This window comes from Lacerta agilis, chromosome 15 (genome assembly GCF_009819535.1).
Source record: "Lacerta agilis isolate rLacAgi1 chromosome 15, rLacAgi1.pri, whole genome shotgun sequence".
NCBI classification, from domain to species: domain Eukaryota; kingdom Metazoa; phylum Chordata; class Lepidosauria; order Squamata; family Lacertidae; genus Lacerta; species Lacerta agilis.
Genome location: NC_046326.1, coordinates 10,391,819 through 10,419,576, shown reverse-complemented (window position 1 = coordinate 10,419,576; position 27,758 = coordinate 10,391,819). Strand labels below are relative to the sequence as shown.

The following is a 27,758-nucleotide window of genomic DNA, read 5'->3' as shown; positions in this document are numbered from 1 at the left end:
CCTACTAGAAGGAGGCGGCGGCAGCGGCAGCTGGTGGTGGTGCTAGGTCTGCGCTCTTGGAGCCGGCGTCTCACTTTCGCGTCCTCGCAGCGCTTGCCGGGGCGGCCATGTGGGTGTACGCGCTCGTGGGCACGCTCCTCCTCCTGGGCATTTGGAGAGCTCTGGGCACCCGGAGCGGCTCTTCCAACCCTTTCCGGGCAGATTCCAGGCGGCCGCCCGCGCCTCTGGTGACCGACAAAGATGCGCGCAGAAAGGTCCTCAAGCAAGGTAGCCACCGGCCAGCCCCAGCTAGCCAGCCCCGGCGTGGGGCGCTGCCAAGCTGGCAAAGGGACCCCCCCCAAAAAAACGGGGCTGCTGGGTGGGGGATCAGGTGGCGCGTGAAAGATGCCCAGTGGTGGTAGAGCGAAGGGATCAATGCATTCCTAGGAATGTTTGCTGCGGATTAAGGCGCTTTTTCCGTGGGGCTCCCTGGCTGGCAAGAGAGCACAGGGCTTCAGCCTTTAAAAAAAAATCCTTTGAATGGAAGAGAGAGATTTAGCCCTATGCAAACTTTCCTGGGAGTTGATACCGTTGAACACTGCGTAAGTATCTATGGGATGCTGTTGTACAGCACATGTTTAACTTTCCAACTGGCATCTGTGAGGTGTTAAAAAGCTTAACTTCAGTTGGCTTGTCTCATTGGAGTTTAGTTTGCTTTTGAGCAGGTCTTTTATAGGCTGTTAACTTCAGCCCTCTTTCTTTGATAACTTCTTAATTTTGGCTGGAGAGTTTTCTGATCTCCATCATTTTGCTAAAACTACTCTTGTTGCTGTAGTGACATTAATTTTTTTTTTTAATGACTGTAATTTGAAACGCAGACCCTGGTGTCATTTAGCCAAGACTGTAATGGAACTAAACATTATCTTGAACATATTATGTCTCTAGTTACAGGTAGCTAGCCGTGTTGGTCTGCCATAGTCAAAACAAAATTAAATTTAAAATTCCTTCCAGTAGCACCTTAGAGACCAACTAAGTTTGTTCTTGGTATAAGCTTTCATGTGCATGCACACTTCTTCAGATACCCCTGAAGAAGGTCTCTGATAGCTTCCACAGTCATTTCCTATAACATTGTTGCCTTCCAGTCAGAGGTCCAATACAGCCAACCCCTCTTCCCTCTGGCAAAAGTGTGAGTTGGAAAGATTGAAGTGAAAGAGGGAAACACAAAAATACCCACTTGGTGCATTCCCCCAGCATGTGAGAGGATTGCCCTTGCCAGCCTCATCCCCGATGACTGTACAGTATGTTTTGGGAACTTGAGTGCAGATCCTGTGATATACAAACATAGAGCTCCTTCACACAAAGAAGGGTGGGATCTGATTGATTTAGCATCAGTGGCGTAGCGTGTGTTGGCAGCACCCGGGGCAAGGCAAGGATTGTGTGCCCCCTAACCTCTTTGCAAGCATTGCGCAGAAGGCAACAGGCAAATTTCGCAGCAACCCTGTGGTGCCCCTCATAGAGGTCACCGCGTTCGCCCTCTCAGCTCAGCAAGCTCCCAGTGGGAGCGGCAAACTGGCTTTTCTTGGCGGGGTTGGTGGCGTCCCAGCAGTGCTGGCACCACAACCACAGCTGGCCTAGGAGGAGGGTGGCAGAGAGCAGGCTGAGGCACCAAGCGCAGTCCTTCCCTGGCTGCCTCACTTTGGCCACGCAGCACAAGGCCAGGTGCTGGCGGGTCCCAGGCGAGTGGGTGACTCTCCTCTCTTTTCTCCTGCCATGGGGCATGCACCTTGCCCAAAGACACACACCAGGTGGGAGGCCCCAGGGAAGGACCGGCGCAGGCCAGGAAAAGTCTGGGCTCCAGCTGGCAGGTGTTCCACCCACCCAGGGGCAGGCATCTGTTTGCCAGCCGTGAGGAGAAGGAGGTACCGCCACAGCCACGAAGATGCAGCCCAGGCTCTGCTGACCTCCCCATGGCTCCAGAAGACGTCAGCCATGCAGCTTTGATGAGAGAACCTGTCATGGGGGTATAGAAACTTCTTCTGTAGAGTGTTGTCAATACAGTGGTACCTTGGTTCTTGAACTTAATCCATTCCAGAACTCTGTCCAACTCCCAAAACTGTTCAAAAAACCAAGGCACAGCTTCTGATTGGCTGCAGGAGCTTCCTGCACTCAAGCAGAAGCTGCGCCAGGCATTCGGCTTCTGAAAAACGTTCAAAAACCAGAACGCTTACTTCCAGGTTTTCGGCATCCAGGAGCCGATTTGTCCGTCAACTAAGCTGTTCGAGAACCAAGGTATGACTGTATGCATGTTCTTTAGTCTGCATTCTGTCCATCCTCATCTGAATGTTTTAGAACCCTGCTCAAGGAAATCTCCTACCAGCCAAAGAGCGGCCTGGCCACCATTCTAGTCTGGGAAGAATGAGGAAGCGAAACTCTTCATTTGATAAAATGTGGTTGAATTAACTTCACCTAGTGCCTTGGAAAACAGAAAAGTTGCACTCCAGGTAGTTGTCACTCCCTGCTTCCTTTCAGCTGTTCCTCCAGATTAAATGCAAATCCACATTTATCTGACAAAACGTGTATAACCATTTGATTGTAAGAGAACCTTTAAACAGATTACCAAAAAAAAAATTCTCCAAAAAAACCCCCCAAAGGCCAGGTATTTCAAAACATTCAAAAGTTGATTAAAATCAACAGTGTCTAAAAAGAGAATAAAGCACACATAATTCTTCATGCTCGGATAGGCTTTCCTAAACAAAATAATGTTTTAAACAGGTACCAAAAATAATACAGCTAAGGTTCCTGCCCGATGTCAATAGACAAGGAGTTCCAAAGTGTTGGAACTTTGATTGGGAGCTGCTCAGCGTGGCTGGGGAAACTCAGCAAGATGGGCGGGGTATAAATAAATTATTATTATTATTATTATTATTATTATTATTATTACAACATTAATTTTTGGGGGGCAGTGCCAATCAGGACCCTGGCATGGAGGGCAAAGGGTTCAGCCCCCACTGCAGTGCCAAACAAGATCAGCTGAATACCCGCTATTGCATTGGGGAGGAAACTCCCATTGGAATGAATTGAAGTGGGATTGTTGTTGATTTTTGGCCTGTGAAAATAGCATACACAGGGAATCTGAGGCTGCAGCAGAGCAAAGGGCTGAATCCTCCTCCCCATACCAGGGTACCAATTTGGGGGACTGTACCTGCGGTTCATTCACACAATTCCATGAATGGCATTTCATCTTGTTTGATCCTAACTTGCCAACAGTGAGGGGGTCTACTTATTAAAATGAACTGGACTTGGGCAAGGGCTCAGATGCGTATGCTCTAGTTCAGTTGCACAGCACAGAATTCCCAGTGGGTTGTACCCCTGGTATATATCTTTCCTAAGCTACAAATGGTTACCTCCCAAACACATCTGATAAAATGACGCTTCTGTGTCTCCACACACCCCTGCTTTGCTTCCAGGAAATTCCATCATTTATCCTAAGCAAATTGCAGTTGCTGGTAGCTGGGGTGCTTGTGTGTGTGTGTGTGTGTGTGTTGTGTGTGTATCTCAACCTTCTCTGTTGTGGTGGATCTGAGAGCTCCTACACACAATCTAATTTTGGCTGTGATGTGGCAAATTAAGATAACCAGCAGGAAGAGGCGAGTGGGAGAGGATTATAGCAACAGGATTACTTCGGAGGTTGGGGGGTCAGGGAGAGTGGTGTGGGAACAGGGCAGGGATAATACATGCCAGATTATGTGGCTTTTAAGTTCTTATGCTATAGCCTAATAGCTAGCCCGGCTACATGATACCGTAGGAAGCTGCTCATGTCTTCTGTGTCTGTCTTCCAGCCTTTTCCAGGGACAAGGTTCCTGACGGCCTGGACGCCGTTGTCATTGGAAGTGGCTATGGGGGCCTGGCGGTGGCTGTGATGCTCTCTAAAGCTGGGAAGCGCGTACTGGTCTTGGAGCAGCATGGGAAGGCAGGAGGCTGCTGCCATACCTTCAACGAGAAAGGTTTCGAGTTTGACGTAGGTAAGGTGACCCGCACAGTCAGGGAGTGGGCCTGAGCAGTTACGACTGAAGCGGCGGAGCAAACTGATCGGGCGCCTGGGGTGGTGCGCGTGCTCTGCGCCCAGGAGCGGGGCCAGCCGCCCACGGGGGCACTGTGGGGCCTCCAAGGAGTCTGCCTGCCTCCTCCCACTCAGCCGTCCTACAGCCGAGGGGGAGGCAACGGGCGGACTGTTTGGGGCAGCGCGGAGCCTGCAGGTGTCCAAGCCACCACGTCAATCCCAGGAGAGATGTGCAGCTCAGGCACGCTGCAGGCCCCGTGGTGAGTGCCACCCAGCATTTTGTGTGTCCCCCCCTCAGTGGTGACACTCAGGGGCGATGCACCCCCTTGCTATGCCCCTGCATACGTGTAGGGATATTGGAGAACTCTCACAGAAATTGCCAATGTTGGCTTATTCATTTCCTATCCAGAAAGGAATTGATTGCAGCAAATACCATCTGCTGCAGTTCGACTCCTGACAAAACTATATTTCTCTCGCTGTCTGCTACACATGAAGTTGGACACAATTATGTCATCGCTACATTGCCCCCCATCCTTCATTTAAATGCAGAGGAAGCAGAACGCAAATTGCCAGGGCGGAGTCAACAGTGATGCAGTGTTGCGTATCATTTGTGGAGTAAAATCAGTTGCTTGTTCCACCCCGTTACCCAAGCAGACCTACTGTGAAAGATGCACAGCACACACACAGCACACCCAGTTCTAAAATTTAGGACCTAATCTCTTTCGTTATCACTTTTCCGTTATGACTCTTGACCCATTCATTGCCTTCCAGGGATCCATTACATAGGGCAGATGCAGGAGGACTCCATCCTACGTGTGATGATCGATCAACTCACGGACGGGCAGCTCCAATGGGCCCAGATGGACTCTCCCTTTGATACCGTCATTCTGGGAGACCTTGACAGCTGCAAGAGGTATTACCTGTACAGTGGGGAGAAGGAATATGTCAAAGGCCTAAAGAAGCAATTTCCTGGCGAAGAAGCTAATATTGACAGATTTGTGACACTTGTCAAGGTAATCGTTTTTTTCATTGCGCCTTGGTGAAAGACCTTTGATTTTTTTATTATGGCTGCAAAGTCTTAAACCCATTTGTTAGATTAACTGATATTTTTGACACTTTTGAAATGCAATCTAGAACAAAGTAAGCGCCGTTGAACTCAGCAGAGCTTACTTCTGAGAAGGTGTTCAAAGGATTTGCCGTAGATGAACTAAAAAGGTGCCCTGGTTCACCAGACCGGGGATATTTTTAAAATACAGTTGCATATACAAATTGCAGAAAGCAAGCAGCATCTTAAGAGGCAATCCCTCTTCTCTCCAACACAAGGAGATGCCTGCTTTGACGTATATGTTCACTGTTATGTATTGAAGTTCTCACCCTAGGCCACTAGGGGTGTGTGTATATAGTTCATTCTGTTGCAGTTTTCACTCAGGTCCACACATGCAAATGAGGGATTGAAAGTGACGTTCAAGGATTGGGTAACTACAGAAAGTTGTTACTGTTGCTTGTAGCTGAGTTCTATATAAGCAGGCTGCTAAGCCCTTCAGTTTTGTGCTGTTCCAGCCTGAGAATAAACAGAGCTGCTTGGAGAATCACTGTGTCGTCTGCTATGCCCACCCACTATTTAATATTCACCATCTAAGAACAAAGGACTATTTCTTGCTTTAAAAATGCATTTACCGACCTGCAAGGTTATGCAAACTCAACAGATTAAGCAACTACAAGGTCAGTTTAAATTTCTTCAACAGCACTGCAGCCTTATATTTTTATTGTGGGTGCTATAGTGGCTATCGAGGATCCCCAGATGTTTTGGGTCAGTGTGAAATTTGAGGACATATTCTGGGAGGGTCATCACAAAATGACCGTCGAGGAGTATGGCCTGTCACAGAGAACAAGTTATGTGACAAAGAATATTTGGTTTCAAATACCTTCTTGACCGTGATGGTCCCGGGACAGCGCTGAAGCCAGTTTTTCTTTCTCAGCTGAATCTACCTCACAAAATGTGTAATTTTAAATAACACCTATATTCACCGAGGTTATCAAAAGGGCATTAACCAGCTGCAGCAAAAAGGAAGCAGCCTTGGACCCAACACAGAGGCTTCTAAATCCTGGAGCACTAATAATAATAATAATAATAATAATAATAATAATAATAATAAATTTTATTATTTCTAGGTTGGCTGGTTCTGAATATCCACTGTGCTTTCTGGACAAAGGAAGTTCCCTTCTTGGTCCCTCTAGTCAAGTATCAAATATTCCGTCTAACAGCAGCTCTCCAGGATCTCGGGGAGGGGGGGCGGAGGGCAGTCTTTCCAACCACTATTGCTATTATCAGATAGCTTCTGTTTTGCCAGTTGCTCTACAACCGCTTCTGTCTTCCTAGCGAATGTCGAAGTCCTCGGTTCTTGTGCTTCTAACGCTGAGGTCTCGTGCTGCGTCTTTCAGGTGTGCATTAAACGTCATCTCTTTTCTCTCTCCCCCCGCCTCTCCGCCCTGCTTTCCTGCCCTCCCGCAGAGAGTCGCCAAAGGGAGCGCCCACATGGCAGTTCTGAAAATGCTCCCGATGCCCTTGGTCTGGTTTCTGCACTGCACCGGCTTGCTGGCTTTGATCTCCCCTTTCTTTAGGATGATATCCAAAACCCTGTCGGAAGTGGCAGCTGAGTTCACGACAAACGCAGACCTGAGAGCAGTGTTCAGTTATATCTTCCCTACCTATGGTAGGTGATGCTGTCCCCTGCTGCCTCAAAGGCATGTGCATCGTAAATTTATCATATTAAAGGGCAATCCCTTTGCCCCTTTTAAGGGGGCTTAAACTTGTAACTGTGGGTGGAACTAGACAATGCAAAGTATATCAACGTGGCTGCCATTGAAAGTGGTGGTCCTGAGTCTCTTCCTACCCTGGTATCATTCAGTAAATATCAAAAGTACAACATGTCATTGTGTTGAATTTCCCTGTGCCTACAAATGGCCACAAATGAAGTGGAGAAGCTCAGCAGGGTACCATCCTGTTTTTAATTTTTACACTGGAAGCTGAGGGAAAGTGTTGAGCCTATGCAAACCAGCCATTATCCTGGTTAGTTGAAACCAACTTTTCTTGTTCCATATAAACCAGGAAACTGTTTTAAACGCTGCTTAGTCAGACTATCCCTTTTCTGTATGAGCCTTCTGAAATGTGAGTGTATTTCAGATTTTTAAATATATATATATAAATAAGCAGCAAATGGTTAGCAAGCTGATGAGGGGGCGGGAGACAGGTAAACATGTTGGATCGATGCTCTTTGTCAGCTTAATAAACTTGCTTCATATATCTGAACCACCCCTTGAGCAAAATGTGCCAGAAAACGTCAGCAAACGAAATAAAAGCCTAGGCAAATAGAAATGTCCCTGGCTGGCCTGAGAGTGGCATCAGAATAGGTACCAGGTGAGCCTCCTTAAGAAGAGCATTCCTATAAGCAGGAGCCACAACCAAAAAGGCCTCTATCCTGTCCCCATTTGCCTAACTTCAGATAATAGGAGGGGGCAGAGGAGAGCCTCATGGGATGAATGTAATGTTTGGGTAAGGAAGTAAAAAATATCCTCTAGGAAATAAAAAAAGAGGCAGCTCTTATGCAGACACCCCCAGCCCTGAGGCCACAAATGACTATCTTTGATTAGACATGGCATTTTGTGGTGCCCTGTGAACTAATATTTTAATGGACTTAATTTCCAAGCTGGTGTGTGTAGACTTGGACCATTCCTGTGTAGACCTTGCTTGGAAAGGACTTCAAGAGGTTTTTTTTGGGGAGCGGGGGTCTAAACCACAATTACGATTTCAGTTTTCTGATTGAATAATCCTTGTTCTGTGTCTTACAGGAGTGATTCCGGAGAAGTCAAGCTTCCCTTTGCACGCAATCCTTGTTGATCATTTCTTGGAAGGTGCCTGGTACCCTCAGGGAGGCTCCAGTGAAATTGCATTTCACTCCATCCCCATCATTGAACGTGCCGGAGGGGCTGTCCTCACCAAGGCACCCGTGCAGAGCATCTTGGTGAACTCGCAAGGAAAAGCCTGTGGTGAGCTCTTTCTCAGAGCTGTTTTAGTATAGCAGCTGAGAGTCTGGATTTCAAATTCCATCCTGGTCCCAGTGTAGCAGGAGAGAGGAACTCCAGCTCCCATCAGCGCCAGCCAGCATGACTCATGGTCAGAGGGGATGGGAGCTGTAGTCTCCCACAGGTTTCCATGCATTATTGTTTCTGCCATGAACTCACCTGGCTAACTCAGGTAACCTTTGCCACATCTCTCCTTCTCCACCTGCAACATGAGGACAATACTGATCTGTATTAGAGGATTGCTGTGTGGATTATAACAGGGGTGGCCAACTCCTAAGAGACTGTGATCTACTTACAGAGTTGAAAACTGGCAGTGATCTACCCCTTTTTGTGGGGTTCAGGTCAAAGCTGTTGAGCTTTTTTTGGGGAGGAGGAAAGCCCTTTTTTTAAGCATTCAGGTCAAAGTTGTTGTTGAGCTTTTTTTTAGGGAGAAGGAAATCCCTGGTTTTGGGTGGTGCAGGGCAAAAAAATTGAGCTTTTCTTAGGGGAGCCAAAGTTGTTGAGCTTCTTTGGGGGAGCCAGTGATCTACCACAGACATCCAGTGATCTACCGGTAGATCACGATCTACCTGTTGGACGTGCCTGGTTATAACAAGAAGATCTAGAGCGTTTTGCATTGTGCCTTAAGCATCCCGTGTAGCCCAAGGAATTGCTGCGTGGATGGGGAAGAAATGGGAAGCCACTGGGCTGGTGTACAACCCCTTGATCACGCTGCTTTAATTTCTACCCCGAGAGATTCTGGGGCTCTTAACCTTATTTGCTTTTCCATGCAAGAGCTCCCTGTTGTAGGAAGTTGCTTTACTGGTCCATCAAGCTCAGGATTGACTACAGCAGGAGAGGGGACCACTGGCCTGGAGGCCTAAGTACTCTTTTCAGGCCACACACCCCTCACCCCCTTGAGTGTTTTTTTATCTGGCTGCTAATGCATGCCTGGATGGAGGGCGCTGTGGTCTAAACTGCTGTGCCTCTTGGGCTTGCCGATCAGAAGGTTGGTGGTTTGAATCCCCGTGATGGAGTGAGCTCCCGTTGCTCTGTCCCAGCTCCTGCCAACCTAGCAGTTCAAAAGCACACCAGTACACGTAGTGAAGGTAAATGGTGTTTCCGTGCACTCTGGCGGGAAGGTAAATGGCGGGAAGGTAAATGGCATTTCTGTGCATTCTGGTTTCCGTCACAGTGTTCCGTTGTGCCAGAAGTGGTTTAGTCATGCTGGCTACACAACCTGGAAAGCTGTCTGCAGACAAACGCCGGCTCCCTCGGCCTGAAAGTGAGATGAGCACCGCAACCCCATTGTCGCCTTTGACTGGACTTAACCGTCCGGGGGTCCTTTACCTTTTTGCCTTATTTAGGAGTGTTTATGTGCAGAAGCTAGTCTACTGTACAAAGGCCAAGTTCATTTTTGATCTGAGGCTGGCTGGAAGGGAATGCAACCCTTGGGTTGAAAATAGTTCTGTATTCCCACATTGGCTGGCTGCAGCTCTCTTGGCTTAAGGTATTGGCCTGGTTTGAATGTGGTCATAAACCATGGTTCATAGCTTAGTATGAACAAGCTTGTCACTCAGCCACTCCCTCTCTGCTTTGCCCCTAGAACAAGCAGAAGTAGCAAGCCATGAAGCTTGTTGTGACATCTGAATGGAGATCACATTTGCTTTCTCCCAAAGCAGACGGCAATCTGGAGGCCAAGAACACACCTTGGCTTCTAATTGTGATTTGTTCCACAGTCAGCAGGCGAACCATGGTTTACTGTGACATCTGCATGAGACCATCATGTATAAGGATTGAAATAGGAACTTTCCCCCTATTTTCTGAGCTCAGCTGCTGGGTGTGGAAAGAGAAGCCTTTAGAGAAGGAATGATCGCATGCTCTTGCTTTCAGTTGCATTTCCCAGGATGCATTTAACTTGCAGAAATTAACATCACTCTGCCATTTGCCTTGCCTGAAATTTAGGTATGCCAGTCAGTCTCTTGTGAAGGACAGGGGAAGAGGAGACGCTTAGCACCTTCATGTGAACCAAGGCAATAAACAATCCTACCAAAGCTCTTCCCACCCACATTAAACTTCATTGAAGGTGTTTAAGCTGCTTACATGCTTAAACCCTCCCTCTTAATTTCACTGAGCCTCTTTTGCCAGTTGAAGGATTGCCTGTAATATTGATCGCCCTCCCCAACCCTTCTTCCTCTGACCATCTGCAAAATGAGGGTGATTGTATTGGCAAACCTTTCAAGGTTGCTGTAAAAACTAACAGGAAACCCTTGGGACTTGAAGGTGCCGCCAAAAAGAAGCATTAAAAACACACGCACAAAAACCCTCACCTCCTTACCGGCTTTCAGCTATGAGTTGTCATTGGTTGAGACTTCTCTGTGATCGGCAGGAAAGGATTTCTCCCTGCTCTTTGATTAGAGCAATCAAAAAGAAACTTTACCTGGTCTGAACACTTTTTGGTCTTATTTTCAGGTGTAAGCGTAAAGAAAGGTCGAGATGTTGTTAACGTCTATGCTCCTGTTGTGATTTCTGATGCTGGCATCTTTAACACCTATGAGCAGCTTCTGCCAAAGGAATTGCGAGCTTTGCCAGGTAAGAGGACACAGCACAATTTGTGGTACCTCTGGTTACGTACTTAATTCGTTCCGGACGTCCGTTCTTAACCTGAAACTGTTCTTAACCTGAAGCACCACTTTAGCTAATGGGACCTCCTGCTGCCGTTGCGCCGCCAGAGCACGATTTCTGTTCTTATCCTGAAGCAAAGTTCTTAACCTGAAGTGTTATTTCTGGGTTAGCGGAGTATGTAACCTGAGGTACCATAGTACTGGGAACACTGTGCACAGTCAGGGCCAGATTCAGGTTTGATGAGGCCCTAAGCTACTGAAGGTAATGGGGCCCTTTATATGTCCAGCTGTCCTCTGTCAACAACAAATTGTCACTGTTTTTCGTGTTGAATATATGCTATATGGTAATTTATGGACCTAATAGGTATCTAAAGCCATTTGCACATAACAAAACATGCATTTTATCAAAGTAATTGTTGAACTGAAATACAATTAAGAAGAAGTATATTAATAGTGAAATAATTATTAAGCTCTAACTGTATGTAGGTTTTATTTTATTTGTTTTTTATCTTATGTTTTGGAAATGTACATCCAGTTTTTTCCCTTTAATTTTTTTTGGAGGCCCCCAAAAGAGTGGGGCCCTAAGCTATAGCTTGTTTAGCTTATGCATAAATCCGGCACTGCACACAGTCCTGCAATTCCATGATTATAGCACCAAAAACTATACAGGCACTCCTTGTTTTTTGTGGAGTTTCCCTCCATGCTCATCGATGGAGCGGGCGTAAGCCTGTTCTGCCCCACCCCGTTCCATCCCTTTTCATGCTGTGTTTATGACATTTTGGGGTCTGTACTTCCTGGTTCTGCACCGTGTGAATGTGCATGATCGCGCGCCATTCAGGTGCACCTAAATCAGGAGTTGCCTGCAGTGTGAATTTCTTTTCTTTTCTTTTCTTTTCGCGCCTAATATATAGCTAAAGACCATAAAAGATGCAGTAATAAAATGACCAAGCTATTGCAAGTTGGAATGAAATGACAGTAGAGGGTTCACCTAAAAGACTCCCTTTCCAAGTGCTTGACAAAATTTTAAACACTGTGGGTTTTAAAATATTTGATTTACCAAAATTTATATATCACTTACTACAGTACAGGGGTAGGCAACCTAAGGCTCATGGGCCGTAAGCGGCCCACGGCGGTCATTTAACCAGCCCCCGAGCCGCCCCCGAACTGAGCCGCCCGCTCGGCAAGTCCAGGGACTCGCTTCTGTGCCACTAGAAATCACTTCTGCACAGAACGCCAATGCCGGAAATTATGTCTGCGCAGATGTCAGAAATCGTGGGCGCGCACTCTCACATGTGCATGCAATCCAGCCCACAGAGGGATCTTTGCTGGAGTGAACCGGCCCAGGTGAGGTAAACCTTGCCAACCCCGACTTACTAGATCAAAAGGCTTCTGAGTGGTTTAAGATAGTCAGTAAATATTCCAACAAACAAAAAAAACAAGAACCCCAAACATGTTGTTGTTGTTCAGTCGTTCAGTCGTGTCCGACTCTTCATGACCCCATTGACCAGAGCACGCCAGGCACACCTATCCTTCACTGCCTCCCACAGTTTGGCCAAACTCATGCCAGTCACTTCGAGAACACTGTCCAACCAACTCATCCTCTGTCGTCTCCTTCTCCTTGTGCCCTCCATATTTCCCAACATCAGGGTCTTTTCCAGGGAGTCTTCCAGTATAGTAATTACGAAACATTTCTACTTACTAAAACCACGTACATGCTAAGGTACGTGCCTGGTTAGGCTTGCTGAAACAAAAGGGGTTTTAGCAGGCTCCTTATAACTTGTTCCTAAATGAAGAGCATCTGCATACCCTGGGCAATGCATACCCCTTTTCTAAAACATTTAGGGACCTAAAGTGTATCAAAAGGGCTACCTCTTACAGCTGAGCCTGCCCAGTTATTGGTATCTAAAGATGCCTGACTCTGGGTGTCCCTACCTTCTGAGGTAAGGTGGGTGACTACTAATTAATTTAACATCAAATTGCAAGTAGTTCAGCCTTCAGAGTTGTGACTTCCACTATGGAACTTGCTGACTTTCTAAAGAACGGTTTTTTATTTGCTGCAAATGGCATTATTGTCAGTATTTAACAAACAAAATACATATTTACTTCGGGGGGGGAAGGACTACTGACATTCCTGTTGACTGCAGTTCAACAGGTGATTGCCAGGAACCAGGAACCCTGTAAAAGAAAATAAACTGCAAAAATGGTACAAAGGAGTACTAGAATGTTTTGCCTTAGTGTGCCATATTTTTCCTAGGCTTTCCCCCCTCCCAATCATCTTCCAATTTTAACTATTTTAATCTGCTGCTGTTCAGAATTTTGTTGCTGTCTTTCAATAATAATAATAATAATAATAATAATAATAATAATAATAATAAATAGTAGTATGTTTTAATTGAAAGGTGGGACAGAAGTTCTAGAATGCCATGTTCCGGCTTGCCGTCTGATCCCCACTATCAGAGGCTTCGGGTCAAAGGACTCGAATTATGGGGCCGATTCATAAGGGATAAAGGTGGGGGTAAATATGAGGTGAATTTATGCATAGGCTTTAATAGGCTTCCACTTTTCCAAGACTTCCTTTCAGCTCTAATAATACCACGTGTGGTTTTTCTTTCAAAATGGCCAATCCTCTGTTTCGCTAGCACAATCCTTCTAAATCTCACGGGAGTTTTTTCAGACTTACCAGTATGCCCTGGAAGGATCAAATTGTAAGCAAATTTTAATAGCTTTGAAAGAAAGGTCACGTGTTGCTCCTAAGGCTCTTGATATGAACACAGTGTTGAATAGAAAGATTTCCTTTAACAAATGAGCCTTGGATGAAAGGGGGAAAGGCTGCCAAGTGCTTAACATGAGCAGTGCAATGTTGGGTAGTGCAGAGTACGGTATATAAAAGTTACAGGTAAAGCTTCAGGTTTTTAAGTGGGGCAGGAAGAAAGCTGCAGCCCAAAACCCAGGATGGCTTACAATAAGCTTACGATTGACACATGAGGTAGGTAGGTAGGTTTATTTCGACCATGTGGCCCATATCACATCGCAAAACACATTCATCATAATACGCACAGAGTAAAACAATTTAACAAATTTAAACAATACAGTACGAAACCAATTTTAAAACAACCCATTTACACCCTTCCATCTAAGTCACACTGAGATCTGAGTAGTCCAACTGAACTAGTTTAAAAAAAAAAAAAAAAATCTGTTAAAATTAATTTATCACCTATTTTATCTCCCCGATAATAGGTCTTTTAGCTCAATTATTTTCTGCATTGTCATAAATTTGAAGAGAACCATTCCTCTTCTTTGTAAATAGCACATTAGTCAAAAACCTAGCGACCATATGGGTTCTATTTGGTTCCTCGTCATTTAATAAGTAAATTAATTTAGCATCCTGAGTTCCATCTTGGGTTTTCTTCAAAAGTGGAACCAAAAATTTGGACCGAGCTGCCGAATGAATTGGACAGCAAAAAAATATATGCTGTAAGGATTCTATGGAACCACTATTACAGTCACAAAGGAGGGAGATTTGACCATTGGAAAGTCTATTGCCCAAAACATTTGATGGGAAAACATTAAATCTGGCTTTTATGAAGGCATACCTATACCTCACAACAGAGAGATTGGTTAAGTAGTGTGGTAGTTTCTTTGGTGGTAATAGGCCTAAGTTAGATGACACATGAGGAAAAAGTGATGGGGAGGGGAGAGGGAGGAAAGCAAGTTGAGGCACCGGTTCTTATAATGACCAGCCAGGATGGAAACAGTTCAGGAAGCCTGATGGAATAGCTGCTACTAGGTAAAAGTTCATGGAAGACCAAAGGTCTTTTCCCACCTAAATTAAGCTGTTAAAATGAGGAACATTAATCAAGAATGGACTTGTGTGTGTGACAGGACCGTGAACTTAGTTTGATTCTTGTCGGGGAACAGGCAGCGCCCAGTGGGGCGGTGCAGGGGCTGCCAGGGGATAGAGAGCCCCAGCACCGCGAGGATAGCAGGGGAATCTCCAACAGGAGTGACAGGCAGGAAGGTAGCCCAACGGAGAGGGGGCTGGGGGATGCTCCAGAGACCCAACACCCACTCAGCGGGCACAGACAAGAGGGAGCAACGACAGTTCCATCGCCCCAATTACGTAGGGGTGTCAAACGTAAGGAGGAGAGTGGGGGTGTCCAAGTTCTTATGTTGGGGGCGCTCCCAAAAAGCGCCACTTCCAGGATCTGAAAGTGACTAAGCTGGTCATGGACTTTTGAGCTCTGCACTGTACATATCTGCACAATAAAACCTGTAAATATACGGGACCTGAGCCGAGCCTCTTTACTCGCGAGGAACCACAGCAGAACCCTTCCAATTCTAGTACTGAAAACAAAATCCTCAGCTCAGACTGCCCTGTTCCATGTCTTATGCACCTGGCTCTGGTTGGTAAATCTTGGGAGTTCTTCTAGAAAAACAAAAAGACGTTGTTCTGACAAGTCTGAAGTCTGTCCACCATTAATCTAAAGAACCCCCAAGAAACCTATGCCACACCAGAAAACACTGGGTACTAAATATATATTATGCCACATGCTTCCTGATGGTCTGAGCATCAAGTCAGCAAAGTGTGTTACGGTAGATATTTTACAGGCAATCGATAGATGTAGTACTACAAAACTCAAAAGTGTCAAAGTCAAATACATGCTTGGGTGACAGCCAATGTTGTCATGCTTAGAGCAGTCCTACAGATGTCAGTGAACTTCAGTTATTCAATTAATTTTAATGGTCATCCCTGGGATCGACTTAATTAGAATGCCCCTTGTGTTGAATGACCTGTGCCCAGTTAGGTCTTTTCACTCCATAACTTTAATACTAAAACACTGTGGTGTGCGTCTGAAGCATCTTGTGTAAGTCATACATTCATCTTTGGTTCACTTGTTGTTGTAATTGCAAATTGCTTTATTGATAATAGTAAAAGGATAGTGATTTTGTCTTTTGTCGTTCTTTGCTTGTCTTTTTGTTTTTAGTGAACGTTGGCCAATCCCATCCATTCCAACCATGGCCCTGCCTACGAAAAATACACAATACTACACTGATCGTGCAAAAGGGGGTGGAGAACCTGCAGTTCTTCAGATGCTGTCAGGACTTCGGCTCCCAATAGCCGCAGTCAGCATGGTCAATGATCAGGGATGATAGGAGTTGTAGTCTAACAACATCCAGAGAGCTGCAGGTTCCTCAACCCTGATGTAATAAAAAAATTAATTTGCCCTTCCTCTGAACTTTACCTTACGCTATTCTCCAGTGGATAAAATTAATAGGTATTGTTGTGTATTGATTCAAGGGTTATCATATCTGTATTACTATTGTCTGTATTCACATTAGGGGAAAGTAACTGCCTTCCTGTTCCAGAAGGAACAGCTAGTATTGGTTCATTCAAGTTGCTGTATTTGGATCCTCAGTCTTATTGGTTCCCACCAAAACGCAGCTTTGTGATTGCTTGAGATTCTTCCCTCCAAAATGTATGCTTTCTAGCCAGTCTTCTGTCCCTATAAATGTAGCTTCCCTCTCCTCAGTTCCCCAGTCTTGTTTGCCTGATAAAGAGTGTTACATGAAGAGGCTGTCTCCTGCGTGTTATGTCAGAGAGCTGAAGTCACTTGCTGAATCACTCTCCCCACGCTACAACAGGTATGCTACATAATACCTGGTGGTAGTGGTTGTAACATAAATATTCTTCCAAATGTCACTGAAAATCTGCTCCTTGTAACAACTTGGCCATGCCCTTTACAATTTGCAATACTTGCATATAGGGGCAGAATTCAGTAAAGGGTTCCATTTGTTTTCAAGGATATTGATATTGATACCTAGATTGATAGATGCACAAACCTGTTTAATTAGTGTAATGTGTACAAGCAGCGGATACCTTTCTCTTAAAAGTAAAAAATAACCCTGTATTTTATTGAATGAACAGCCACACGTAAGAGGATTTGAGTCTCCTTCACGTCAGTTCCTGCGGCAGCAGTTGTTTATCCTTGACAAAGAGAACTTGAGGTGATAAGTTGACACAAGATAACAGGAGTCCTAGTGAACTCCTGCAAGTTCTTAAACAGTAAAAAAATTAACTTGAGATGTCTAAGGCTAATGGGAGATTTAACTTGACCTTCTATGTCACCCTGATTCTGTGATTAACTTTTAGCAGGAGATTATGGACCTGCTCACGCAAAACCATTTACCCTTAGTCAACCTCCCTTTCAGACAGCTACTCCTGGAATTATCCTTTTTTCAGGAGTAAAAACAGTTTTGACCAAATAGGAGTCAAGATATGAGACAAGCATTGAAATGAAGTGATCCTCTAGGACACTTTGAGAACAATTCTTATTTGCAGATCCACTGTAATATTCCAATAGTTCAGAGGTTTCCATGAACTGAAAGTTGGAATGTTGAATTAAATTAGGTTAAGTTGCTCTGGTCCATGGGGTCAAGTTGGAATGTTGAATTAAATTAGGTTAATTCGGATCATCTCATTTGTCTCCTGAGAAATCTCTATGTGGGACAAGAAGCTACAGTTTGAACTGGATATGGAACAACTGATTGGTTCAAAATTGGGAAAGGAGTACGACAAGGCTGTATATTGTCTCCCTGCTTATTTAACTTATATGCAGAATTCATCATGTGAAAGGCTGGACTGGATGAATCCCAAACTGGAATTAAGATTGCCGGAAAAAATATCAACAACCTCAGATATGCTGATGACACAACCTTGATGGCAGAAAGTGAGGAGGAATTAAAGAACCTTTTAATGAGGGTGAAAGAGGAGAGTGCAAAATATGGTCTGAAGCTCAACATTAAAAAAAAACTAAGATCATGGCCACTGGACCCATCACCTCCTGGCAAATAGAAGGGGAAGAAATGGAGGCAGTGAGAGATTTCACTTTCTTGGGTTCCATGATCACTGCAGATGGTGACAGCAGTCACGAAATTAGAAGACGCCTGCTTCTTGGGAGAAAAGCAATGACAAACCTAGACAGCATCTTAAAAAGCAAAGACATCACCTTGCCGACAAAGGTCCGTATAGTTAAAGCTATGGTTTTCCCAGTAGTAATGTACGGAAGTGAGAGCTGGACCATCAAGAAGGCTGATCGCCGAAGAATTGATGCTTTTGAATTATGGTGCTGGAGGAGACTCTTGAGAGTCCCATGGACTGCAAGAAGATCAAACCTATCCATTCTCAAAGAAATCAGCCCTGAGTGCTCACTAGAAGGACAGATCCTGAAGTTGAGGCTCCAGTACTTTGGCCACCTCATGAGAAGAGAAGACTCCCTAGAAAAGACCCTGATGTTGGGAAAGATGGAGGGCACAAGGAGAAGGGGACGACAGAGGATGAGATGGTTGGACAGTGTTCTCGAAGCTACTAACATGAGTTTGGCCAAACTACGAGAGGCAGTGAAAGATAGGCGTGCCTGGCGTGCTCTGGTCCATGGGGTCACGAAGAGTCGGACATGACTGAATGACTGAACAACAACAACAAAAGTTGATCACAGTGAAGTAATACTGGGGAGAAATAAAGCAAGGTGCAGGAAACTTTCTTATTCAATCAATCAATCAATCAATTCTTCATTGTGGTCCAAAGACCCACAAATAGATTCCAATATGATAAAATCACATTAAAAGCACACATACTATTTGGACAATGAATAAAACTAGGATTGTTTCAGACTTTTATCTAATACAAAGTACTCTCTGATGCTGACCACCTTAGAAAGAAAGTTAGCAATTATAAGAGATAACGCTGGGAATCTTATATTCTAATAGGTACCTAACATAGAATTCTGCAGGTAGGAAACTTTCTTATTGTAAATAAGGAGCCTAACACCGAGTAAGCTGGCAAAAATGTATAAACCTAAATCAAACAAGTGTTGGAAATGTAAAGAGAAAGAAGGTTCTGTTTATCATATGTGGTGGTCTTTGTAATAAGGTTAAAGCTTGCTGGGAAATGATATACAATGAATTGAAAAGGATGTTCAAAATAACTTGTGTAAAAAAAAACCCAGACACTTTTCTTTTGGGAATTATAGGGACAGAACTACCTAAATTGTATAGAAATTTCTATTTAAAAAAAGACAAAACAAATGACAAACATACAGCCATAAATCTGAAAGTTCTTACATACGGACTTAATGTTACCCTATTTTCTCTTTCCGATTCTTATTCTATTCTAATAAACTTCCTTCCTCCTCAAAGTGGTACTCCCCACTCTTTTTGAAATTTTTTGTTAGGCTGTTCCCTAATTGCATCCATAATTTTTGCCAATTCAAGATAATCAAATAATCTGCCTTGCCACTCTTTTTTTGTTGGTACTGTTTCACGTTTCCATTTTATTTATTTATTTATTTATTTATTGCAATTAAGAAGGAAGGAAAGAGATGGGGATGACTGGGTCATAACAGCAACAAATTACTCTAGAAAGGCAGTTTATATTACCTTGAATGTGTATGACTAAATTCATTCAGATATACCTCATACGCTCCTGGGCTCAGTTCCAGGAGTTCCTCTACCTATTGGTTGGAGAGCTCGACTTTCAAAGCTATAAAAGCAGTTGTTTAGCACATAAGTGCACACATTGAATCAAATGAGGTGCACCTTTTGGGGGGGTCCGTGAGGGGGGGCGAGGTTGGCTTAAGAATGTTGCTTTTGCTCGCAATTTCCCAATCTAAGATGCCGGATGGTGCTGTTTTGATTCATAATTTTACTTCTAGAGCTTACCTGCCTCATCTTCCGCCATTTTGCTTCCCTCTGTTGGTCTTTGGGCAGGTGTTCAGAACCAGCTCTCCATGATGAGCCATGGCGTAGCAGGAATCAGCCTCTTCATCGGAATGAAAGGTTCCAAGGAAGAACTGGGATTTGAAGCTAAGAACTACTACATCTATCGACACAACAACTTCAGTGAAGCGTAAGGTGTAACCTTGCTACCGAAGCAGCTAAGAGTTAGGGGAAATTTGAAATCTATTTGACCACAGCGATATGGAGGTGAAGAGAACCTTGTCTCAACTTTTGGATCGTATGGCCGAAATTGTAGAAGTTCTATCCAGGATGACATCACCCTTGGCTCATCCTTCAGCTTACATGAAACCAGTGCTTTTTTTCTTTAAAAAAAAAAATTAGGAGTACTCTCATTTTCCTACTCATGTTGAAATACTCAATGAGGCCAAACTTAGAATCACAAAATGTTTAGGGGTATGCGTACCCCTGCGTACCCCCAGAAAAAAAGCACTGCATGAAACCAAAATGACCTAGGAGTTTCCTAATGAGGAAGTGAACATTTGGGGACTTTTTATTTGAGGGGGCGAAGGAATAAAGTGACCCAAGGAGGGGTAGGTAGTGAGAGAAGTCTGTCAGTGGACTTTTCTGTCCATCACCCAGTAGAACCGATTAGCAGGAGACAAAAGAAAATGCTTGTTCGTTTATTGAATAGCTAAACTATGGAATTAATCAGGCAACAGTGTGGTGCTGTGGCTGCTAACTTTTTAGAAGGATGTTTTTTCCCTTTTTCAATAACCTCTAAGTGGCATTTGGCTGCTGCAGGTAAAGGAAACCACCATCTTCAGAGGCAGTATAGCAGTGAATACCAGTTGCTTGAGGGCAACAGCGAGTGAGATCTGTTGCCTTCATGCCTTGCTGGTTGGTTTTTGGAAGACATCTGACTGCCACCATGGGAAACAGAGGGCAGGACTAGAGGGATTATTTTTTAAAAAATCTAGCAAGGGTCTTCCCATTTCTGGTTTTCCACCTCCACACACTGCTTGTTAAGGCTGGTTTTACAAAATTATATGAATTTAAGGTTAAAGTACTGAACGTCTTAAATCTTCTAGGACAGGCATCCCCAGACTCGGCCCTCCAGATGTTTTGGGACTACAGTTCCCATCATCCCTCACCACAGGTCCTGTTAGCTAGGAATGATGGGAGTTGTAGTCCCAAAACATCTGGAGGACCGAGTTTGGGGGTGCCAGTTCTAGGAGGTAATAATATAAAATAAATAGCATGATTATAAATGATAATAGCACTAAAATTAATGATACAAGATCAAAGTTCAGTTTCCAAACAATAATACTAGAATTGCCGAATCACGCTAAACAGATAGCCAAATCTTATGAAATGTCTCATTCCCAGAATTTATAAACCAGGACGACTTTTCTACAAACTTGCTTGTTTGTACCCTATCTCGACTTCTTGGGGGGGAGGTAATGTCAGTTTAACTGGCTCACTTTGCATATCACGACAAATCATAGCTAATTGTTTGTTTGCCATTACAGTGGTGCCCCGCTAGACGAAAATAATTCGTTCTACGAGTTTTTTCATAGAGCGAATTATTCGTCTAGCGAAGCGGCAATGGAGTGCTGAGGTTTTCTTTTAAAAAAAAAATCGTCTTGCGAAGCAGCCCCATTGACTTTTTCGTCTTGCGCGGCAGCTTCTGCTAGACGAATGCCGTTCGTCTAGCGAGTTTTTCGTCTAGCGAGGCATTCGTCTAGCGGGGCACCACTGTATTGTGGAGATCCGTCATGCTTTGCTCCTTCCCTCAGACCAGCAGGATTGGTAAGCCAAGAACAGACTTGGCTTTATGGTTTGCCATCATTTGTGAAAGCTGCCATTGAGAGTGTTGTTTTATTTGTTCATATATACAACTAATAACTGTATACAAATGCTGATTAGATACTTGCCAGTAGTTGATCAATAACATTCACTTAGCAGCCAAATTTTAGCTCCCTTGGCTGTCGGAACAGCCGTGACGACCGAGCAATAATGGCGACTTCCCGGCCGTAACTCAGGAACGCATCCAGGTTTGCCTCCAATGGTGATTAACGACCTAAGCCTTTGGTGAGGCTTCAGGCACGTTCTCCGATACACACAGAGTAAAACAATACAGTGGAATGATCCAGAAATATGTACTACTTTGCTACTTTATTTCTAACTATGTAGGACAGAATAGAATACATGTCTGCTCTCTGTGAGAGACAGTCCGAAGAAGAAGGAACAAAGGAACAGGGAACCAGTAACATCAACATCCGTCTCCCGTCTCTCGTGTGACTTCCAACAATCTGGTGCTGGAATGTCAATAGAGTCTTGTGACTCCCAATAACTGCACAGTGGCAGAAACAGAAACCTAACATTGGCTACTGTGTCCATAGCTCCTTGTCTTTGTTCTTGTCTGTAGAAAAAGCACCTGAAATGACCTCGCACAATGGCTTTATGGAGTGGGCCTCTATGGTAGATGCAGAACTAAACTCTAGCACTCTAACTTCTAATTCTCTTGACTCTATTTGGATTGGGTGGATCTCCAGCATCAATAGGATAGTTTGATAATTTGTACACTTTATGAAGTCAAAGTTCAGAGTAAGTCTTCTTTCTTGATAGGTTCGTTACTTACTTTAATTGTTCGAGAGAAACTGCTCCAGAGAATATTCCCTTGCTATACATTGGTTCTCCATCGGCTAAGGACCCCCTCTGGGAGAAGAGATACCCAGGTATGGGTGCTGTTTGAACCAGCAATGCAACATCATGTTTCTTAAGGGGTGGGAGGAAATGGAGAAGAGCCAGCGGGGAGGGGGGGCTTTGTAGCCCAGAGTTGGGCAACCTGTGGCCCTAAAGCTACATGCAAATCTTAGCCTGGAATGAAAGGAAGAGGGAAGGAAGAGAGAGAAAGGGTGTCCCACCTGCTTTGGGTTATGATCCTGCCCACTACTTGGTTTGGAACTCGCCCACTGCCAGTGAGCAGCCCCCAAGAGATTATCCCCAACAAGGGGGGGGGTTCTCTTCCCTTGACACCCTACCACTACCACAGACTACCACAGACGACAGAATCTTGGAAATGCTGAGAGCAATCTAAAGGAGAGTGGATCTTAGGGTCCAGAATCATGCTGGGCCCATGACTTACTTTGTTAAAGGGTTTGGATTTGACGTAGGGTGATGGGCTTGAGACATGATCATGAATGGGCTGGGATACCAGATCAGGGAAACAAGGTGGCATAGTCACAGAGGCCAGATACCAGACTGAACAGTTGGGCCCACTGAGTGAGGCCAATACGATTTGTTCAGATAGCCAAACCAGACTAGGAGGAAGAACTTTATATGCCTCTCCATTGGGTTGCGAAGTCAGATAGCCAATTTCAGGCTAGCTGACAGTACTCAGGTCAATACAGCTTGGGTCACTGGCCAAAGGCCCTAGAGTGCTGATGGTTGTATGAGATGAGGTGTCACAGAATGCCCAGGTTTGTGAAACGTGCACCCTTGACACCTGACAAATCTTCTGCAATAATCTGGGGTGGTAAGGTGTCCCTTTGTGGCAACCACATCACTAATAAAACACCTTGTGCCCTTTTCATTATAGGCAAGTCCACTCTAATTGTCCTGGCAGTCGCAAAATATGAATGGTTTGAGGAATGGAAGGAGGAAAAGGTGACTAAGAGGGGAGCTGAGTATGAGGCCTTCAAAAACTGTTTTGTGGACAACATAATGGAAACGGTTCTGAAATTTTACCCTCAAATAAAAGATAAGGTAAGGGCGCTCCTTGTCTTGCACCATCAGTTGTGCAAACGGCAGCAAAGAAGAAACTTTTCAGCTCTCTTTAAATAATTTCTAGCATGGTGTTTTAGAAATTGTTTGCACACAAAATCCTAGTTTTGGCATAGCCTAAGGATAGTGTTGCCCCCATCCTGTTTAGGTCAGCTGAGGTTAGAGATAAAAAAAATTCTTTCCAGTAGCACCTTAGAGACCAACTGAGTTTGTTCTTGGTATGAGCTTTCGTGTGCATGCACACTTCTTCAGATCTGTGCATGCACACGAAAGCTCATACCAAGAAGTGTGCATGCACACGAAAGCTCATACCAAGAACAAACTCAGTTGGTCTCTAAGGTGCTACTGGAAAGAATTTTTTTTATTTTTTGTTTCGACCAAGGCAGACCAACACAGCTACCTACCTGTAACTGAGGTTAGAGATATTACTGATAGCTTATTCAGCAAGCTCATGAGATCAGCTAGGGTTCAGGATGAGTGTCTCTGATCCTTTTGTTATTCTCTTAGAAGCAAGGCCTGCCTTCTGCTTTTCATTATAGTTTCTGTCTATCTGTTGCTTTCACTCTCTCTGTTTCCATTTTTCTTCTTTAATTTAAAGCCCCAAGGTTTCTTAAGGAGGTGGTACAGTTCCTGAGATGTTCTGGCCCCAAACTGTGAACAGTATGGGACCAGAACATCTCGACCAAGTTTAAAATACTGTAGCAGCAAGAAGATTGCAAAAGTCAAGATGGACTTGGAGGAAAACGTTGCAGTGTGGAATGTTCCCATTCAGAGCACCAGCCAGCCAGCCATGCTGTTTTTGATGATATTCTTTATTTTATTCCGCTTAACCCCTTCCCAACAGACAGGCAGCGATCCCACTGAGCATACTCCCTGTCCTCCCTGTGCTGTCCTTAAACCCTTTTAAAGGTTTCCCCTGATCCTACTGAATAAATAACAATAAACCTCCCTGGCCATTTGATCTGTCTCTTTCTCTGTACAGATTGAGTATGTCTCTGCAGGAACTCCTCTCACCAATAAGCACTACATAGCTTCTGTCCAAGGAGAGCTGTATGGTGCAGAGCACAGCATCTCCCGCCTCCAGGTGGAAGTCATGGCCACAATACGCCCTCAGACCCCTGTCCCAAACCTCTACCTAACAGGTAAATGCTACTTCCTTACCAATTCCAGCCTGCTACAACCCTTCACCGTTAGCCTTATTTAACTTCTTTAGGCTTTCCCATCCCGAGTGCATAGAATAGATGATGTTTCTGCACTAGCCAGTGTGGTGTAGTGGTTAAGAGCGGTAGACTCGTAATCTGGTGAACCGGGTCCGCGTCTCCGCTCCTCCACATGCAGCTGCTGGGTGACCTTGGGCTAGTCACACTTCTGTGAAGTCTCTCAGCCCCACTCACCTCACAGAGTGTTTGTTGTGGGGGAGGAAGGGAAAGGAGAATGTTAGCTGCTTTGAGACTCCTTAGGAATAAAGCAGGATATCAAATCCAACCTCTTCTTCTTCTTCTTCTTCTTCTTTGGAAAATAAGGGTTGTCTACTCAGAGTTAGGCCCATTGATAAGCAGGGTTAACCTAGGCTCATTAATGGCAGCTCACCGGGTCCCGACAATGGGCGACATTTGTGGCCCGGCACGCATCCCCGCCATCTTCTTGGAGCCATGACAGAGAGTTGGGCTGTTGCTCCACCCCCTGGGCTTGCCACGGGGGCTTCTGGGTTCCCACCAAACCCAGGTGCTTTAAACCAGCCAATCCGCAGTGGGCCGAGGGGGGGGGGAGATAGAGGCGCGGACCAGGTGAGCACAGACTTCGCCCCCGTCTGCTCCTTAGGCAGGCCTGACACCTGCCTGCGCTGGGGAATGAACATTGGTTGCGGGCTGTGAAGCAGGGCCTCCAGGATTGATTGGCGGCCATCTGATTTTGTGGTTTCAGTTGTAGGTAGTCTTGGTGGCGAGATCACGAGTTCGCGGTCTCGGGTAGTGGTTTTAGGCCTTGGGCGGAATCCTTTAGTTCATCATCCAATTATAAATGGGGTGGCGTGGTGACGCACCCCTCCTGTGGCGGTGATAACAGGGTCCCCATTAAAGAGGATCGTGAGGAGAGTCTAAGGCCACGGGCATATAGTGGTGGGTGACAGAACTCCCATCAGCAACTTGGAATAGGGGCCAGCTGTGTAAACACACATTTTGCAGTGCCCCCATATTCATGACTAACCCTGTCCGGAGGGCTGAGAGAGATACACACCCAATGCCTAAGCCAAGGTTTCCCTACATCTGAAATGAATAAAAGTTGTGTCCATTTTAATCCCAATTATGTTTCATGTGTTTTCATTGATGTATGGTCTGGCTCCCGGGAGAGGGGGGGTGTCTACTCTTAAGTGGCGCTTAGGAGCAGAAGCTACATTGGGGGCATTCTCTTCCTCCAGCCTTTTTGCCCTTGGGGTGCAGATGAGTGAATGAACTGGGAAAGGAAGAATGGGAATTAACCCAAGCAGATGTTGTTGGCCGTTTCCCCTAAGCCACGCCCACCTGCTCCACACATGACATGATGCGACATGAGGGGAGGGCCAAGTAAAGATGGAACTGCAAAGGAACTACTGGGAGCCTTAAAGTGCCTAATGCAAGCCCTGTGGGATTTGTTTTGCTCAGGGGTCTTGAGTTCAGCCAAACCCTGGTGCAGAGAGGAGCTTGCAGTAGGGGCTGAACTAAATGTGGATCACCTGGTAGCTGGAGTCTGACCACCTGTCAAAGTTGCCCTTGTGGAGTGGGAAAGCTTTGGGTGCAGCCATCAGGCTTAATCCAATTCCCCACCCCTGAGTTATAGTGTACCCAAGGCCATTGCTCCTTTGTAGAAACAGCGCACACTTTCTTCTTGCTTCACAGTAAAAGTACTTTGGTGAGTTCAAAGCAAGTGGCTTTCCTCTACGATTGCAGATGTAGCGATGCCATCCCTATACAGTGGTACCTCTGGTTGTGAACGGGATCCATTCTGGAGGTCCGGCTGCATCCCGGGGAATTTGCAACCGGAGGTGCTGCTTCTGCGCATACGCGCGGCACATAGAGTGCTTCTGCGCATGCACGTAGGGCGAAACCCAGAAAAATACTTCCGGATTTGCTGTGTTTGCATCCTGAAAGATACTGATACAGGGTAGTACCATTGACACCTGTGCCACCTAGTTTAAAAGTTAAGCCAACTTTGTTTGTTTCCTTAGATTCAAACCGTCAATATCTCATACTTACAGTGCAGGGGACCTGGAGAGTTATAACTTTATCTAATGCGATGCTGCATTGATTACCTTTCCCCCCCCCCCCCATGAGTACAATTTTTAAAACCCCTCTTGCAAAGTTAGAAGACGCTTTCAGTCTGGAGGGACGATTTTGCCCTAGTCCCTGGAATAGCAGGAAGCCACTCCCAAGGGTTAGATCTTGTTCTAACATGAAAATGGCATATTAAACTCGATTAGAAAAATAGAATGAACCAGGTCTTAGGGTGTCTGGGTTTCTTTTTAAAGATGCCTGATCTTTCTGTGTGTCCCTTTCTTAGCTTTCCCTATCGGCTATACAAGGTGCCTTAAGGAGTTTCTGCAAGTGACCTTCTGCATAATATAACTCAGCTGCACTTTGCAGCACTTGAGGTGCTCTCCAAAAGAACATTCCTGGCTATTGACAAGAGGGGTGGTGATGAGGGAAAAGACAGACAAGAGTAAAGACTGACAAGAGGCAATTATGGCCATGCTCTCTGTCCGTAGAGCATGAGACGCTTAATCTCAGGGTTGTGGGTTTGAGCCCCACATTGGGCAAAAGATTCCTGCATTGCAGGAGGTTGGACTAGGTCACCCTCCTGGTCCCTTCCAACTCTACGATTCTATGACTCCTCCTTGTCTTTGTTTTCCCCTGCCAGGTCAGGATGTCTTTGTTGGTGGCTTCCCAGGAGCACTTCATGGAGCCATTGTCTGCGCTTCTGCCGTCCTGAAGCGTAATCTCTACATTGACATCATGTGGTTATATGGAAAAATCAAAGCCAACGGTGCCAAGAAGAAAAACTGAGCCTTCAACCTCCACCTCAGAAAGAAAATTTGCTCCTCCTGCTATGTAGACTACCCGCTACCTGGTTTCTCCATTTCCCCTCCATGGGATGTCAACAGAGTCCAAAACTAGCCATATACCTTGGTTCATTATTGCAGAAAGTTCCAGTTCATGAGTCTCGCTGTGGAACGGGTTGCAATTTAGTACGTAGGTCCATTGAGCCATTCTGATAGGTTTGTCATGACAGAAATGAGGGCTCTACCTTCCAAGTCCTCACAGGTCAGTTTTAAGCATCTTAGTGGTACCCTAATCGGGGTGGCACTGGCAGGTATATGGGCTTCAGTGCCAAGGAGAAATGCTGAAGCTTCTAGAGGCACCATTCCCTGTATTTGGGGTGACTGACTGAGAATTTGTTGTCCCAAGTGATGCAGACCTGAATTGTCCTTTCTCTATAGGGAAGGGTTCCCCTATCAAGTACCGTAACACAGTGGTAGA

At 45.2% G+C, this 27,758-nt stretch overlaps 1 protein-coding gene across 2 annotated transcripts; it reads left to right on the top strand.

The window, feature by feature from the left end:
- Positions 1-50: 50 nt before the first annotated feature.
- LOC117059972 (all-trans-retinol 13,14-reductase-like) lies at positions 51-27,756 on the top strand. 2 transcript variants are annotated; one of them, XM_033171954.1, is made up of 11 exons: positions 51-267; positions 3,819-4,001; positions 4,811-5,052; positions 6,552-6,753; positions 7,889-8,086; positions 10,574-10,693; positions 19,492-19,630; positions 22,090-22,199; positions 23,063-23,229; positions 24,230-24,389; positions 27,139-27,754. In XM_033171954.1, the coding sequence occupies exons 1-11, from the start codon at positions 108-110 to the stop codon at positions 27,282-27,284; spliced, it is 1,827 nt and encodes a 608-aa protein (XP_033027845.1). In that variant the 5' UTR covers positions 51-107; the 3' UTR covers positions 27,285-27,754. The 2 variants fall into 2 exon arrangements, with proteins under 2 accessions (XP_033027845.1, XP_033027846.1); XM_033171955.1 differs by lacking the exon at positions 24,230-24,389 and having other exon boundaries at positions 27,139-27,756.
- Positions 27,757-27,758: the final 2 nt, after the last annotated feature.

Coding starts and splice junctions, on each gene's coding strand:
- LOC117059972 (XM_033171954.1), top strand. CDS start 108: ATGTGGGTGTACGCGCTCGTGGGCACGCTCCTCCTCCTGGGCATTTGG. Junction 268..3,818: donor CAGAAAGGTCCTCAAGCAAG/GTAGCCACCGGC, acceptor TCTGTCTTCCAG/CCTTTTCCAGGGACAAGGTT. Junction 19,631..22,089: donor CACAACAACTTCAGTGAAGC/GTAAGGTGTAAC, acceptor CTTTCTTGATAG/GTTCGTTACTTACTTTAATT.